This window comes from Pygocentrus nattereri, chromosome 26 (genome assembly GCF_015220715.1).
Source record: "Pygocentrus nattereri isolate fPygNat1 chromosome 26, fPygNat1.pri, whole genome shotgun sequence".
NCBI lineage: Eukaryota > Metazoa > Chordata > Actinopteri > Characiformes > Serrasalmidae > Pygocentrus > Pygocentrus nattereri.
Window position 1 is genome coordinate 9,088,807 of NC_051236.1, and position 14,309 is coordinate 9,103,115.

At 38.2% G+C, this 14,309-nt stretch overlaps 1 protein-coding gene across 9 annotated transcripts in view; it reads left to right on the forward strand.

Annotated features, from left to right (window-relative positions):
• Window positions 1-14,053, forward strand: part of nav1b (neuron navigator 1b) — a 116,061-nt gene extending 102,008 nt beyond the window's left edge. For 6 of the 9 annotated variants that reach the window (XM_037535081.1, XM_037535083.1, XM_037535084.1 and 3 more), the window contains 15 exons: window positions 75-196; window positions 953-961; window positions 2,490-2,650; window positions 2,799-2,961; window positions 3,356-3,536; window positions 4,104-4,195; window positions 4,302-4,397; window positions 4,534-4,696; window positions 7,315-7,550; window positions 7,760-7,914; window positions 8,020-8,091; window positions 8,379-8,575; window positions 9,713-9,831; window positions 10,145-10,342; window positions 10,521-14,053. In XM_037535081.1, the coding sequence (XP_037390978.1) occupies window positions 75-196; window positions 953-961; window positions 2,490-2,650; window positions 2,799-2,961; window positions 3,356-3,536; window positions 4,104-4,195; window positions 4,302-4,397; window positions 4,534-4,696; window positions 7,315-7,550; window positions 7,760-7,914; window positions 8,020-8,091; window positions 8,379-8,575; window positions 9,713-9,831; window positions 10,145-10,342; window positions 10,521-10,607 (2,051 nt within the window). In that variant the 3' untranslated portion in view covers window positions 10,608-14,053. The remainder of the gene's footprint in view (window positions 1-74; window positions 197-952; window positions 962-2,489; window positions 2,651-2,798; window positions 2,962-3,355; window positions 3,537-4,103; window positions 4,196-4,301; window positions 4,398-4,533; window positions 4,697-7,314; window positions 7,551-7,759; window positions 7,915-8,019; window positions 8,092-8,378; window positions 8,576-9,712; window positions 9,832-10,144; window positions 10,343-10,520) is intronic. The other 3 variants (XM_037535082.1, XM_017721184.2, XM_017721189.2) reach the window with 2 other exon arrangements.
• The last annotated feature ends 256 nt before the right edge of the window (window positions 14,054-14,309 follow it).

Sequence of the window (14,309 nt, forward strand, 5' to 3'; positions counted from 1 at the left end):
ATTTATTGAGGGGTGATCTAACACTGAAGCAGCTCAGCACACTCTCAACTTATGATCCCTCCCTGTCTGTGCAGAACTACAAATCAACAGGCAGAATTCATCCGAGAGCATATCCAGCATGAACAGCATCACTAGCCATTCCAGCATGGGCAGCCTGAAGGAACAGGATGCCAAGAAGAAGAAGAAAAAGAGCTGGGTAAGAAGTTTGTGGGAGAAATTTGTCTTGTCTTCAGGCAAATTCTTATCTAATATTTATGGTAGCTACTTTCAGCAGGCTTTGATTGCCAGGTTCTAAAAATTCTCAATTTCTACATTTCTATTGTTATTACACAATAAGATCCACTTCTTTACAATACAGATCAACACACGAGTACCATTTCACAATGATATTTTATTGTGACCCTGCAACATGTAGACTACAACCATGTACTCAGTGCAAGAAAGGAATTTGTTTGCTTTTGTTTTTTTAGAATTTAGATTTTTCAGTATGTGTAAATAACAAGTTTGTAAAAATGTTTGAAAATAAGCTTTGATTGCTTGAAATAACAAATTTGCCTGCAGTGCATTGATGTACATCAGTATGAATATGAATATATTTATACGCCTCTAATGAATGAATTTACACTGACCTTAATCTTCTAGGCCTTTATTTACTTGACTTGTGAAACAGTATAAAAACAAGAGTTCCTGAAACCTGTCAGTTTTCACTTATTATTGTAATCTAGTTATTTTATTATTAGTAATACTACAAGTGCTCTTGCATAAATGTTGTTCCAGTACCTTTATTTCCCTTTTTCTTTCCCTCTTTCTTTCCCTCTTTCTACTATTGTACTGTTTGTACAGCCAGCAGTCCTTTAATGTGCTATTGCTTGCTGTTGCATTGTGCATTGGGAACTACATTAAGCATTAGTTTTGCTCTCTTTCCCATGCCTCCCCTTTCTCTCCTTTTAAGGTGTATGAGGTGAGTGCCTTTCCCACCCCTCCCACCTAAAACCAAAAAGCAAGATTATCTTCCTTGTGGCCCTCTTTTTTTCAAATGAGCCCCCTCTACCCCAATATTAATGAATCATATTCACATATTTTTGCTTTAAAAAAAGCTTTAAATATGCTTTACTTTTTCATGACCTCATTTAGTATGTATGTACTAAATATTAAGACTAAAACTACAATTTCAAATTAAGATTGTACTTATACAAATTAAGCTGTTCATTATATGCTGTCATTAGGGCTGTCACAGTCACTTGATTAAAATTGATTACTCGGTTAAGTACATTCTCGATAAATCAAATGATTGATTTGCTTGCAAATTGAACAATAAACAGGGTGATTGGACGTCATTGGAGGTTCTTCACGTTCTTGAAATTGCTGCAAAGATTCCTTTAGTTTGTTTTTTTTTTTTAATAAAGGAGTTTCATAGTTTTAAAATGCTACAAAACCAGCCTATTTTGAATGCATTTTTTCTGTGATGTCACACAAAAACTAGCACATTTACATGTACCCATCTATGCAGCCTACAGCAGTTTAGCCTCTCCCATTCATATTGAAGTTCTAAGGAGCATTTCAGCTCTGAATGCGTTTTGAATGAGGTACGACACAGAGCTGCCAATCAAAACAGAGCTCATTTAGCTTATGTCAGTTTTAAGGGCACAGTGACAAAAACAGCCTGTGTAATTCTGAAGGATAAAGAGAGACAGAATTATAATGTAAAAGTGAATTATTCTGGTACGTACATAGAACCATATGAATACTAAGTGGATTTTAGTGGAGAAAATAAAACATAAGAAAAATGTAGGATGTGGGACTTTTTGTTTTTTGGCCTTGTTAAAGCACTGTTAACGTGATTACTCATAAAAATAAAAAATTGGTAGGTTAATCAATTACTAATATTATCGGTAGTGACAGCCCTAGTTATTATTGTGAACCAGTGATTTAGGTTAGAAAATGGATGGATGGATGGATGGATGGATGGGTATTGTATCTTAACATTTTTACTTTGTCAGTTCAGAACATTTTATAAAAGCCTTTTTGTTTTTGTCTCATCAGACCTTGCTAACTCACATTTGCAGCATTTTGTACTTCCCTCATCTAACTTATTTTCCATCAGGAAGCCCAGTGACTGTCACAATTTACATTTCACAGCAGCTGCTGTAGTTGGCTTCAGCCTTGTCCTCCTCTGAGACCTGCTTATAAAGTCTAATGTGCCTTCCTGATGAATATGTTTATTAGATTTTCAAAAGCTGTCCTTCAGGTCTTATGTATGAGGACTTTTATCCCATCACAATAACTTGACATGCTTACTCATCACACAAGTTACTTGTTCATCTTTTTTTACTTTCTGATTCAATTTGCTTGTATTTTTTATTTTTTTGCTTTTAACTCATTGTTCTCTGTTTTACCTCATTTTGTGTTTACAGTATTGTATGTTCATAGTATCATATGTATTTACATATACCTATAGTGTGATGGGTCAACTTTTTTTTTCTCTTCAGTTGAGGAGCTCCTTTAACAAGGCTTTTAGTAAGAAGGGCTCCAAATCGTACGCAGATATTGAGGAAATTGCCACTCCGGAGTCTTCAGCGCCTTCCTCTCCTAAAATCCACCATGATGTGGACAAGCCACCATCCCCCCTGAATGCCTCCACCTCCTCTGGGTACGTTGGTCCTTCTAGGGCTTAAATGACCATCCACAATACGCATGTTTAAGCGGAACATTTGTCTACATAAGAGATTATATTAAACATTTTTAAAGTTTTATATCTAGAAACAGATTTTTGAATAAAAATGTGTTTCTAACCTCAGACTGGGTGAGCACAGTGAGAACACAGACACTGAGGAGACAGTGGTATCTGAGCTGCGCTCCGAACTCTGGGAAAAGGAGCGAAAGCTCACAGATATCAGACTAGAGGCTCTTAGCTCTGCGCACCAATTGGAGCAGCTCCGGGACGCCATGACCAAGATGCAGGTGTGTGAAGCCTATATGGTCATTCTACAAATCAGGGGAGTGCAGAGCTGACATAGCTGATTGTGTCATGTGTATCGAGGAAGTACTTGGAGTCACTGTGTAGCTGTCTAATGGAATAAAGTGAAGATTAAATCAAGAGTAAATGTCATACTTTTTTTCCGCCATTTTATTTTACCATTGCCATATTTTATCCTATACAAAACATTTTATTCTGTACTGCATTATATTCTACATCAGGGTGTTCAAATCCAGAAACCTGAATCCAGTTTTTGGTCCTACTAGCAATTACAAAATCTAGGAGCAGAATCTGAATTCATGGTCTGAATTTGAAGATCTCTGTTCTGTAAAATACATTTCAGAGAAAACCTAAATGCAAATAATGCTCCTCCTGCAGGTGACTGTAGAAAATCTGAAGGCAGAGAACGACCAGCTGAAGACAGGTGGCCCCTCCAGACCCCCAAGCTCCACCTCGCAGTCCTCAGGGTTGGGCTCATTGGGCACTTCTTCACCACGGCAGTCAGTAGCCTCTCTTAGCAAGACCTTCAGCATGGGGGCAAGTGAAAACGTCAACACAGGTGAGGCCTTTTACACGTGTACACAATCTCTGCATGGTAGTATGAGGCAATATGAATTTCATAAAAAAGAAAATTCTGTCTTTTTTGAAATACACTGTTGGGAGTACACTTCACACACACAAGAAATCTCAGTGCAATATTATGATTAATGACACCTTGATCAGAAACGTAAAGTGAAAAAAAAAAAGTCTTGTTTCCATTATAGCTGTCAGATGTTATTTTTTTAATACTTATTGTATCTACAATTTTTGAATGAAACCCTTGATATACTGTTTGTGTCACATAGCAATATAGTTTTTTTTGCATTATGCTGAGGGGGTTATATCCATGGTAACATTCTATTGCATTAAATAACAGTGCTGTGGTTGCCACGCCAGTAGATATGTTCTATGTGAGCACATTATATAACAAAACATTGCAAAACAAACTATACAAGAATATAAGATGTTCTTCTTCCTGTGTGTCTTCTTCCTTTGGGATACGTGCAGGATAGAAGACTGCACCATACCGTCTAAAGTGCTGTGGAATTACACTGAATGAAATACATTTTGGTTATTTTTCTCACAGATGTTTTTCATAGTCCTGGTTCAACCCTGCAGAAGGACGAGAGCTTTGTCAGAGTGGTCGTGTGCATACCCAACCAGCAAGTCTTTAAAGATGTGTGTAACACTTTAACACTCCCTCAGAAATTCATGTGAACACTCTTTCCATTGATTATGTACAAGTGATCTTTACACAGTTTAAACCACTACCCTTATTACACAGGAGGTGAAACAGCTGGAATTCTTCATTGGCATGGTCAAACTCAGTGGAAGGACTGATTGGTCGACCCTTGACTCAGCCATTTGTCAAGCTTTCAAAGTGAGTTCTAGACATATACACGTTCACCAAAATGTACACAACACACAAAACCTGAAATAGCGTGTGAAAGGGCATTAATTAAGCCAGGTTAATCCTTCACTCATCTCTCACTAACCTTTTCTCTGTGTATTTACAGGATTACATGTCAGTGGTAGACCCAAGCTCCAGCCTGGGCCTGTCTCAGGACTCTATCTACAGCTACAGCCTTAGCCACCTCAAAAGGGTGCTGGGGGCCCAGCCACCCGAGACCCCGCCAGTCCGCTGCCTCAGCAAGAGTTCTATCATCGTGGCCCTCAAAGGTTAGTAGGTAGAAATGATGGATGGATATAAGAATTTCATTTTAAATGAGTGTCGCTGTTGGAACAAAACCTTGTATTTAACAAAAAGTAACTTTACAGTATAAGCGAAATCATAATGTTTAATGTAAGTTGATATGTAAGTCATTTTGGACCATTTTGGTTGCACTGTTCTTCAGGAAATTTTAGCATTAGCTTTATAACTTTGCAGATTTCCTACATGGCAAGAAGTTTGGTACTGATTACATATGAGATATATTAGTAAGATTAACTCTTTTTTTTATGCTTTCTGGCCAGCAGAGAGGAAATACACTCTTGGTCTTAAGATTTTTTTTTTTATGTCTGTTCCTCATCTTCTCTCTCGGAATATCTCTGTTGTGATCCAGATGTGATGGTCATAAAGCTCTTATGCTATGTTTTAAGATCTCACATGTTTTTCAGTCTTCAAGAAAGTGGATGTTCTGCATGTCCAAGAGTAGATATGAATCAGAATAATCTGAGACTTGGCAAAGAAATTGTGTCTGGTGCTACTCAAAGAAGAGTTTCCATAATACTTTTTAACGTAATACAAGACCAAAGGAGATTCTCAGGAATGGATCAGTTGATAATTGTAAACTGAAAACTGCACATAGTTAAACATGAATAATTTAATAGATCTCTTAAAAGATGATTTTTCTGTTCCATTTGGTCACCTTGAAACATAAACGGTAATAAGAAGTAATAGTTAATACTTTCTATGAATGTCATCTTTGTAAGCATCTATAAACACATTCATAACATCTTAAAATGCATTCAGAAAGCATCATAAACATGGCTATGAATATTCATAAAAATGCATTACACGTTATATCCATGCTTATTATGCATTATGAATTGTTAACATAATGCATTATAAGTACTGTTCATAACAAATTATAAGAGCTCATAAGTTGTTTGTCTGCTCTAAGTAAAGTGAAGCATGCTGTACTAAAGCCTCCTCCAGTGTTAAGAGTGAGGCTTCAAGTTGAAGTATTTACTGAAGGATTTACTGAAACACTAAAACATACACAGTAAAGCTCATTACAGGCTTCAAATGTCAGAGTTTAAAGTAGTGCTGCCATCAGTGTTTCACCCAATGTGGGAGAGTTAATGTACACCACCGTTAGCTTGACACTAATTTAAACACTGCATATCCAGTAGAATGGTAGCATAAATTTGCATTACTGTACTGTAGTATAGTGATGTTACAGAGGTCAGGGTTCTAGCGCTTGACGTTAGAACCAGTGAGGGAACAAATTACGATGGCAGCACTCCACTCTCTCCCCTCTCCCTCTCCAGGCCTTCACTCCACTTTACGCTCAAATAAAATACTGTAAATCTCAGGGGGTAAATAAACTTTGTATTTGTCTTTACTTTACACTCTCCAATCTGATCTCTTTGGCACTGAAGGTGTAACAGGTTATTAGCACTATTTATACTGCATTATATTAACAATTCATAATGTATAATAAACATGGCTATAATGTGTAATTCAGTCTATTTCATTTTTATAAACATTTATAACCATGTTCATAATGCCTTATGAATGCATTATAACATGTTATAAATATGTTTATAGATGCTTACAAACGTGACCATAGAAAGTGTTACTAAAGTAATATTGTATTTTGTACACTGTAGTATTTTAATGACTTTGACCAAACAGATCAAGTAAATTTATGTATTTACGTTTAAATCTTGGAACTGCTTCCATCTAACAATAGGTTCTCAAATACTGTTGATGAGGTGTTCTTCCTCTCCTTACACCGGGATCTTTAAATCTATCATTCTAAATCTGTCATAGTTCATCAGACTGACCGGTACACCAACACATCTGAAATCCCATTAGTCATCATTCTAGCTAGTTTTCAGAGTTCAAATAGTGTTACTTTTTAGGCTGCTGTTGTTTTAAAAATAGTCCTTCTCACACATGAGAGACAGCATTTTATTTTTAATCTTTGGCTTGTGTATTACATGAAATATCTGTGTGATACAAAATCTTTGAAAGATGACACTGACAGTGATGTGCTGGTAGATGTGCATGTGCTGGTAGATGTGCATATGCTGGTAAATGTTTCCACTTGGCCAGCAGAGGTGCTGTCCCGCTACAGTTAACATCCCTGTCCCAACTCCCAGTTCTCCCCCCACTTCCTTCACTACTGTAGGAGTGATATGCGACACTTGGTTACAGGAGTGACATACACGCACTCCTCGGAGCTCTCTCTGGGGGTTATTTTCAGAGCAGACTGCACTCACACCAGTTTATAGAGACCATGTGATACCGTACATCAACAAGCGTCACTGAGATAAATGCAAGCAGATGGCTAGCCTCGTCCACTAACTCTGCAGTGTCGCCCATTTCTCGTTATCACCAGTGTGCCAAAGTTAAACAGTTTGGTTTTCTTTTTTTAGCAGTGCATGAAGATTCTGTGGCAGTGCTTGTCTGGTCACAGCACATGAGCCAACTGAGATTACACTAATTGCACCTTAATAATATGTTATTTATGAGGCTGTTTTAATCACTTAAATACCACAGACTTTAATTATCTTTCCCCAGTTACTGCCTTCTCTGGGTCACACAAATCTCCACAATATCTGTGCAGGTCTGAAAGAGAAGTGTGTTGATAATGTGGTGTTTGAGACACTCATCCCGAAGCCCATGATACAGCACTATATCAGTCTGCTGCTGAAGCACCGGCGCTTGATTCTGTCGGGGCCCAGTGGCACAGGGAAGACCTACCTCTCCTCCCGCCTCACCGAGTACCTGGTGGAACGCAGCGCGCGAGAGGTCACACCTGCCATTGCTGTCACCTTCAACATGCACCGCCAGTCTTGCAAGGTAAGATGATCTTTAGACAGATTAGCTTTCTTTTTTTCTTTTGATTGTTTGAAATATTGTGTCATAATGTATTTATGCAAAGTAGGATTTTAATGACTATGACTGAACAAATTAAGAGAATTTATGTACTTTAGGTTGAGTCTTGGAACTGTTTACATCTGTAGGTGGGTTCTCAGGTAATTAATGTCTTTTCTCCTTCCCCACACCAGGATCTTCAACTTTATTTGTCCAACCTGGCCAATCAGATTGACCGGGAGACCAGCACATCGGAAATCCCATTAGTTGTAGTTCTGGATGATTTACATGATGCTGCATCCATCAGTGAATTAGTTAATGGTGCTTTAACTTGTAAATATCACAAATGGTAAGTGCAAACTGTACTGAAAACTGCATGGTGAAGCTTTGTTTAGTATGTCTCTGTTATAGAAAAGAATGTGATTTACATCTGCTTGTTCCCCATGTCTTCCAGTCCGTACATTATAGGGACCACCAATCAGCCAGTAAAGATGACCCCCAACCATGGCCTGCACCTCAGTTTCAGGTGAGATCACTGGGCTGTATAAAATTAAGTTATAGAAATGTCATTGATTACCGTCATTGTTGACTTGAATTCTAGGAATACTCTCTTTATTATGTCTCATAATGTTTCAGGTTTTTGCTGTAATAATTGCATTTATAGCAAATGAAAGTTTGTTGCATTTGTTATAAATGCAGACAAGTTGTAATTAAAAATAACATGGTCCCCACTATGTATTATTCACTGTGTTAACCATGTTAGCGTTTTGCCAAGGTACGCATTTACCTATTCATTTCACTCTGTCTTTGCAGGATGGTTACATTTTCCAACAATGTGGAGCCAGCCAATGGCTTTCTAGTGCGCTATCTACACAGGAAGCTGATGGAAGCTGAAGACCAGAAAAGACTGACTAATGAGGATCTTCTGAAGGTGCTGGATTGGGTGCCCAAGCTCTGGTACCACCTCCACACCTTCCTGGAGAAGCACAGCACCTCTGATTTCTTAATTGGTAAGTTTTTAAAGTTAAAACATCATCAAGAGCTGCATTTCAGTGTCATGGATGGATGGATGGATGGATGGATGGATGGATGGATGGATGGATGGATGGATGGATGGACAAATAGCGATACACAGATAGATAGATAGATAGATAGATAGATAGATAGATAGATAGATAGATAGATAGATAGATAGATAGATAGATAGATAAGGCTTTACTGTCATTCCCATCACATGTGGTACAATAATAATAAAAGGTGCAAATAACAGCAGCATGAACCACAGCAGTACGAGGTAGAAGGTGTACATCTTAATACTGGTGATGTATAAGTGATATGTATAAAGTGACATGTGTTAGGGGTGATATAGTGGGGGCACTGATTCAGTACAGTAGCAGAGATAAGTGGACACGAAGTGCCATTGCAGTGACGTCTAATTGCAATTTAAGAGTCTTACGGCTTCAGGGAAGAAGTAGTGAAGTCTGTTAGTAGTAGTAGTAGCAATAATACATGAAGAAAAATAAATCAGTAACCTGCATTACTATTACATGATTTACATTTAAAAAAACACTGAGACAACTTAGAAAATTCTCTTTTGGAACTTAAAAAAAGCTAAGTAAGGTAATAGATGAGGAAAGGCAAGGCAAGTTATTTATATATATTTATTTGTTTTCATAGCACCTTTCATACACTGCTGTAATTCATGGTGCTTTATAAATGAGAAAATACAGATGTTTTAAAAAGAAAGTAAAGGAGAATAGACATTAGAAACATGTAATTAAACTTGATTAAAAATGGATGGATGGATGGATGGATGGATGGATGGATGGATGGATGGAGAGGGGGGCTGAGGGGGCGGATACTTTATTGATCCCAAAGGAAATTTCGTAGCCAGTATCAGTCACACAACACAGGACGGTAATAATAATAAGGGTGAAACAATATCTATTTAACAAAAACCTATTTACAGGCATATATAGAACAAGAAAGCTTTGATTTGAAAGACAAACTCAAGAGAAACTCAAATTAAAAATCTAATTAAAAATTAAACTGAGATAATTAAAAGTTTAATTAGGATAAAAAAGAATGAATGTATTCGTGTTCCTCTGCTGAAAGAATGTCTCTGTTCCTATGCTGTTGTTTTGTAGGCCCGTGCTTCTTCTTGTCCTGTCCAGTGACAGTGGAGGACTTCCGCTCCTGGTTTATTGATTTATGGAACCATTCCATCATCCCTTACCTGCAGGAGGGGGCCAAAGATGGCATCAAGGTGTGGCAGGCTTCACAAAAACAGACAGAGTTATTTTACTTTGAACATCATAAGTCTTGCTATCCAACAGTTTATGAACTCAGTGCCTGGTCATGCCTACAGATGACATGTTGGTGTGTTCCTGTTGTTCAAAGCTTTGCTGTTTAATGCTTAGAGGGTTCTTCCTAATCAGTGTTGTCAGGTACTAAACTGAACAATGATCTCCAAACTGCTTAAGGACTCCATGTCCAGCTGATGCAAGCTGCGGTTTACAGGTCGTGCAGTCGGTTTTAGAAGTCTTTTAATCTATAACTCACACTTTTCCCTGCTCTAGGTTCATGGTCAGAAGGCAGTTTGGGAGGACCCAGTGGAGTGGGTACGGGATTCTCTTCCCTGGCCTTCTGCTCAACAAGACCAGGCCAAGCTCTTCCACCTGCCTCCTCCGAGCACAGGGCCAGCCAGTCCCAGCCAACCTGGAGAGGAGCGGCCCCATAAGGAGACCCCTCCAAGCTCCATGGAGTCTGACCCCCTGGTTTGTATAGCTGTTTTCTGAATAATCTGTAGATGCCTAGATTATTAGTAGGTATGTTCTAATGACAGTTTTGAGGTTTATATATATAGATAGATAGATAGATAGATAGATACCCTATATTACAAATGCACTTACATGCTATATGGACCCTTATGCAATTTTTTCTTTGCTATTGCAGATGGCAATGCTGTTAAAACTGCAGGAGGCAGCCAATTATATTGAATCTCCAGAGAAAGAGACTGACCCCAAACTGCCCACACTTTGAACACCAATATAAACTGAACCCTCATCGGCATTTCCATCTTTCCAAACACAAACTCCCTGAAATACCTGTTCATGTTAAATCGCTGAAAAGATCCTGTGCTGTGCTAACAGGGTTCAGAGGTCATCTTTTTTATGTTTATTCATCTCATTTTGCAATTGTTGATGTAATACTGTACTTACATTGCAAGAATCATAATTAAGGACCATAGGTACGTCTGTCACAAACAAAAAAAATATATAATGTATCTGCAGATCATATACACATATACATTGGTATGTACTTCTTTCTTTCCGGGAGCCCTTACTGTTCCACTGCTGCCCACAATACAACTCAAGAAAACAGGTGCTAACTGCCTCTTGCTAGCATGCACAAAATACGTTCACCTCAAAGCTTAAAAATCAAGGACATCACCACGTACGATTGAGCACCGTCTCTATCTGCAGTCCTCCGCAGTGATGGCTAGTGCAGGAATGCTGCTGCTGATCGAATATACCCACCCGGGCATACATTTCAGAAATCTCCTACTCATAAATTAGACTGCATGTGGAAGCGTGTGATGAATATGAACCTCAGAGACACTTTGGCATATGCAGAATGCAGTTACCTTTCTTTGCCAGCCGAGTTTCTTTAGGACAAACAAGAATGCCTTAAAAACAGCAATGTACTGCAAGGTGCGCTATTCTGTTCCCTGGTTGTCCTGTAGGGGGCATCTCGAAACTTGCACTGCTGAATCTCTGGCAGCATCGAGGCAGTCAGCAACAGCACTAAAACCATACACAGTAAAGGGTCAGAGGCATTCAGAAAGACTCCAGCAGATAAAGGTTCTTGCCATAAGCTTTTGAAACAGCATATAGTTTCTGTGGACTGTTCTTTTTAACGTAACAATACTTTAGGTAGATTTTATTTGGCTTTGAAACTGATCTCAGCTCAGGGGGTTAGTAATCTCAGGCGTCCAGATACGATTATTTAATACTGCTGTCCTCTCAGTCAAATGTTCTAGTTTGTAGCGTATGGTGCAAATATCTCAAAGTGCAAAAACCAAATACTCCAGTTTTCAGACCTGCTTAGCGTCAGCCATGCTTTTAGAGTGGGAGAGAAACTACCCCTATGAAAGAGCATCAAGATCTGATGTGTATGTAGAAAACAAACAATAGGATTGTTTTTGATTATTTGGTGCTATCAAATGTCACTCCCCCATAGGAAAATGACCAATTTTCCATGCAGTTGTCTTATAGTAATAGCATAGGTGCTTGATCACAGTGAAATAGCCTTACAGTCTCATAGCTTACAAGGGCATATCCATTAAGTACCTAATTAACAATAAATAATCATACAATGATTCAAACCCACAACCTATTTCTACCCTTCCTTTTCTTTTCAATAGTCATGTTAGCATGTGGTAATGTTATTCATCAACCCATGATGTTTTTTTCTTTTCATTAAAGTCTAGAAAAAGCATATCACAGCAGTATTTTTCAGATAACTAATGTTGAAGTTGCATGCTGTTCCACAGAGGATCGGTCAGTCCCTACAGTATGTAAAAAATGAAAAAGATGTATAGGAATTGCTTAAAGTAAGCAGTGGTGGACCAGTAATTTCCCCTCATCCCTACCTGAAAATAAAAAAAGCATATCCAAACGCGCATGTGGAAAGCAAAGCTGATTTAAGTAAGCCAGTGGTCAGTTAGGAACTTGCATCACTCTCTTTACTACTGCATTTATAACCTCCATTTATTTTTCCTCATAAACATTGTATGCTGCCATTATTCATCTATGTAAATATGTCACTGACAGAAAAGGAAAAAGGGTCTTAAAATGGTCAGAAAGGGTTTATTAGCCAGATCAGTTAAAAAGAGCCACACAATATTCTAGATAGGCCTTCCTTGTGTTCACATACTACTCTGTTCTGAAATTTCTTTGCACTGCTTCTTCCAGTCTGCTGTGAGAGATTTACATCTAATTACATTCATTAAGACGTATGACAGTGCATTAATGGCTTAATTTGCCTGGCCCATTCAGTGCTGTTTACTTTTTTTAATAAACGAGATTGGAGTATGTTTTTACATCAAGCAATGTTATGAGGATAGATTGGGCTTTATAACCTAACTCAATATTGGTAATTTACCATAAAATAGAAATATAGTGGCAAAAATGCAGCTTATCTAGAGAAGCCTATTTTCAGTCTCTTTTCCTGTGTGTTTTGTCTAGCTTTGAGGCAATAGATGGAAAGAGATTACGTTTGCAGTCCCATGCCATTATAACCGACTAACTGTTTCAAACGGCCCCTATGTGAAGTCGGGTTTTGGTAACAGAAGCCGTTGTGCTCTGTCTGCATCATGTCCCTGGTTACTGTGCCTGTAACTCTGTGATGGGTGTGTTGTGTTGTGCTGTCTCTCATAACAGGACTATTCAACAACTTACTGTTTACTCTGACTGGCAGAGATGGCGGAAAATAACTGGAGATGGCAGTGAAAATGACTTTGGTTTCAGTTGTGTTCTGTTTTTCTCCCTTTCTCCCTCTGGAATGTTCTGAACTGCAGTATGTCGAAGATAGACTACAACATAAACTACACTATCTGCCATATTATTTCACTGCACGGGGGTGATTTGATGCCCCATGGTGAGCATTAGTGGTGAAGGGGGTTACCTTTTATTTCCCCCTGAAATTGCATGCAGTAAAATCACCAGTGTTACTGTAGAACTTCGGTCGGAATTGCATTTACACCACACAGTTAAATTGAATGCTAAATAACGATGGTGAGTTTACTGTGTTGGCCAAAGGAGCACTAAAAATGTCCTTTGATGCATTCAGATCATTTGCACAGTTGTGTTCTTCAAACCAAATGGCCTAAGCTGGCTTACAAGTAGCACTTGTTTTCCCTGAAGAGTGTAAGATGTTTTAAACTATATATCAAGCCATGACACTGGCTACAGGATCACAAGGAGTTGTTGAACAGTCCCCAACATCATGCGATGCTTGTTATTGATTCAAAATTAAAATATGCTGTTAAAGGTATGGTATCTAATGTAACTTGCAATGTGCAATAGACATGTAATGGGTTTCTAAATGTTGTAAAAGCATGTCACCTTGGTGTGAAACAGAATTTGGAAAATGGTCTACCTAATGTTCGGCCGTTTTAACAGGATAGAACTTTCTTATTTGTAATTTTCCCCCCAGATAATCATTTGTACAAGTTAATTTCCATTTTTTTTTGTACAGAAAGTCATAATTGTATACATTGTAAATAGCCAAGTCATTTGCGACAACAATCGTTTAGGATAAGGAAAACTAGTAGAGAAATGTGGTTTGTAAGGGGAAAATTGTGCTTTTTATGTTTTTGCGTTGCCCTGTAAACCTGTGGGGAACTGGCATGCTTCCGGAGATTTCTGCATAACAACCAATCCAATGTTGTCCGTCTACCATAATAAAAGAACATCATTCTTTAACATGCTTGTTTTTGGTCTGTTTAAATAATTAGTCAATTTTCCTTCCAGTGTAGCCCAGTTTTCAAACCGTTCAAATTGTTTTTGCAGTACTACAGTGAGGGATCAGGTCACGATTTCTATGCCCAGAGTTGATTTAATAGTGCAGTCTGATAGTGATGAGCTTTTTATGACTTACAATGCTGTGAAAGAGTCAATGACGACTTTATTTCGTCCTTCATTTATTTCCAGTCAAAACTGGCATCAAGCACTTTTTTTC